Consider the following 2,259-nt stretch of genomic DNA (forward strand, 5'->3'; position numbering starts at 1 on the left):
TTTTAAATTTTTAATAAATTTGCAAAAACCTCAAGTAAACTTTTTTCACATTGTCATTATGGGGTGTTGTGTGTAGAATTCTGAGGAAAAAAATTAATTTAATCCATTTTGGAATAATGCTGTAACATAACAAAATGTGGAGAAAGTGATGCGCTGTGAATACTTTCTGGATGCACTGTATATGTGAAGAGAAAGAGAGGGAGATAGAGAGAGAGATTATTTAAATAAAGATGGGCATAAGTAGTCAGGAAGCATAGCAGGTATCTTTAGTAAAATTCCTAACACCTAAATAAAGTAGAATCATACATCCATCTGCAATCAATTAGTAGGAACTGTCATAAATTTGGAAGTCAAATTCAACCCACCCAGGCAGCATTCGGGCTCAAGACATGGGCCAGCACTGAGAATGCAGACCCCCTTCAAAACAAGAGCCCACTCCCTGAAGAGCAGAGTGGGCTGATTATTTCTAATCAATGATGATTTTAATTATGACGTGACAAAACAAAGCCACAATTAAATGGCCCACTTGTATATGTATTGCTTCTCAATGTAGTTAACACGTTGGATTGCTTTTAACTTTAGCATGAATAATTTTCCATATTTCAGATGGTGAGTTATTGCAGAACCAAAAATATATGACATTTACAAAGCCAAGAATAAAAACAGCTTACACACTAAAGCACTAATATCTGTCATATTGAAGACCCCACACTGTGTGTCTTTTTCTCCAGATCTCTTTAAATCTGCCATATCGGAAGAGAAAACATCACCAGTGTTCATCACCACGCCTTAATGCGATGGAGGGATCTCGTCTACATCTTCTGTTGTATTTGCTGGCCAGCAGAGGCAGAAACACACAGAACATTTCCATGCAGTTTGGTAGCGGGTCATTCCATGGTCATACCCACTCCGATCTCCTTTCGCTAGAGATGGACTGTGCGTCTGAGGTCATCATTTCCACCATCACATATTGACCCATCCGCCTTGGTCTTGACAAATCAGGAGAGGAATCTGCTTGGCTGTTTTGAATTTTCTCCCAACGGCTTGAACGACTTGCCCTGTGGCGGCCACGTCGGCCGTGTCGGCCTGGCGTCTGGGGCGGCAATGCCACCTCTGCCTCGGTCATGCAGAAAGCTACTTCACTCCCATCTTGCTCCACATGCTCCTCGGGCTCCTGTGTATAAGCATTGTTGCCATTTGTGTTGGAAGTGGCAGTCCTGTGAGGCCCAGCTGCTGAGTGGATTGACATTTGGTCCAACTCTCCCAGCTGCACTGACATTGCATCAACTGCTTGACATACGTGACTGTGCTCCTGAGCCAGCTGTAGATGGGCATCCACATCTCGGCCCGGAGGAGTCAGGTAATACTGCTCTTCTTTGCACAGCTTTTCTAAAAGCAGCCGCTCTTTATGCTTCTGCCTCACTGCCCTTTTAATCACACACAGGAGATCTACAATACTGACCAGAAAAGAAATGCAGCTGACGCCGAGCATAAAGGTTGCCATGATGCTCTTCTCTGTGGGCCTAGAGATGTAGCAGTCCACTGTGCTGGTACAAGGAGCTTCTGAGCAGATGTACCTCCTGGGAATAAAGAATCCAAAGAGGTAATAATGTCCAGCTCCGAATGCCACCTCTAGGAAAATCCGTAGTAGGAGCTGCAAAACATACGCCCCCAAGAAACTGGGAACGGTCATCTCTGCACCTGGCTGTGACAAATCCTTGTGGAAAATGTCCTGATGGACTTTTTGGAATGGAGACCTCTCAATGCTCGATGTGAAAATTTCCATTGAGGCACCCATAGATGCCTTGTGAATTACATAGACAGTGAAAAGAGCAAATGGAAAGCTGAGGATGACCACCTGAACTAACCAAAGCCTGAAGTGGGACACAGGAGAGAACACATCGTAACACACATTGGCACAGCCGGGCTGGATCGTGTTACAGACAAAGCGTTCCTGCTCATCCCAGTACAAAGGATAGCCAGCCAGAAGGAGAACGAGGAACCGCAGAAGCACCATCAGCGTTAACCACAGCTTACCTGCAATAAAGAGAAAGGAAAAATGTTAAGAGCTCCAGGAGGACAACACACACGTGTGCGCATGAAAAAAAGAACAGAAAAGAGAAAAACAGCCGAGGTGGGACCAAGACGGGGGAAGAAGCAGTTCTCCTGTTTCACTAAAGGAATTTTAAAGTTTTGGCAGGAGTTCACTTTAACTGAAATCTCAGACTTGAGCGTCTTGATCTCATCCGTTTTGAACGT

At 44.5% G+C, this 2,259-nt stretch overlaps 1 protein-coding gene across 1 annotated transcript; it reads right to left on the reverse strand.

Moving 5' to 3' along the window:
* Positions 1–292: 292 nt before the first annotated feature.
* On the reverse strand, positions 293–2,038 carry LOC114653132 (gap junction delta-4 protein). Its single transcript, XM_028803298.2, has one exon. The coding sequence runs from the start codon at positions 2,015–2,017 to the stop codon at positions 899–901; it is 1,119 nt and encodes a 372-aa protein (XP_028659131.2). The 5' UTR covers positions 2,018–2,038; the 3' UTR covers positions 293–898.
* Between the last annotated feature and the right edge of the window lie 221 nt (positions 2,039–2,259).

The sequence above is a fragment of the Erpetoichthys calabaricus genome, chromosome 6, assembly GCF_900747795.2.
Source record: "Erpetoichthys calabaricus chromosome 6, fErpCal1.3, whole genome shotgun sequence".
NCBI lineage: Eukaryota > Metazoa > Chordata > Cladistia > Polypteriformes > Polypteridae > Erpetoichthys > Erpetoichthys calabaricus.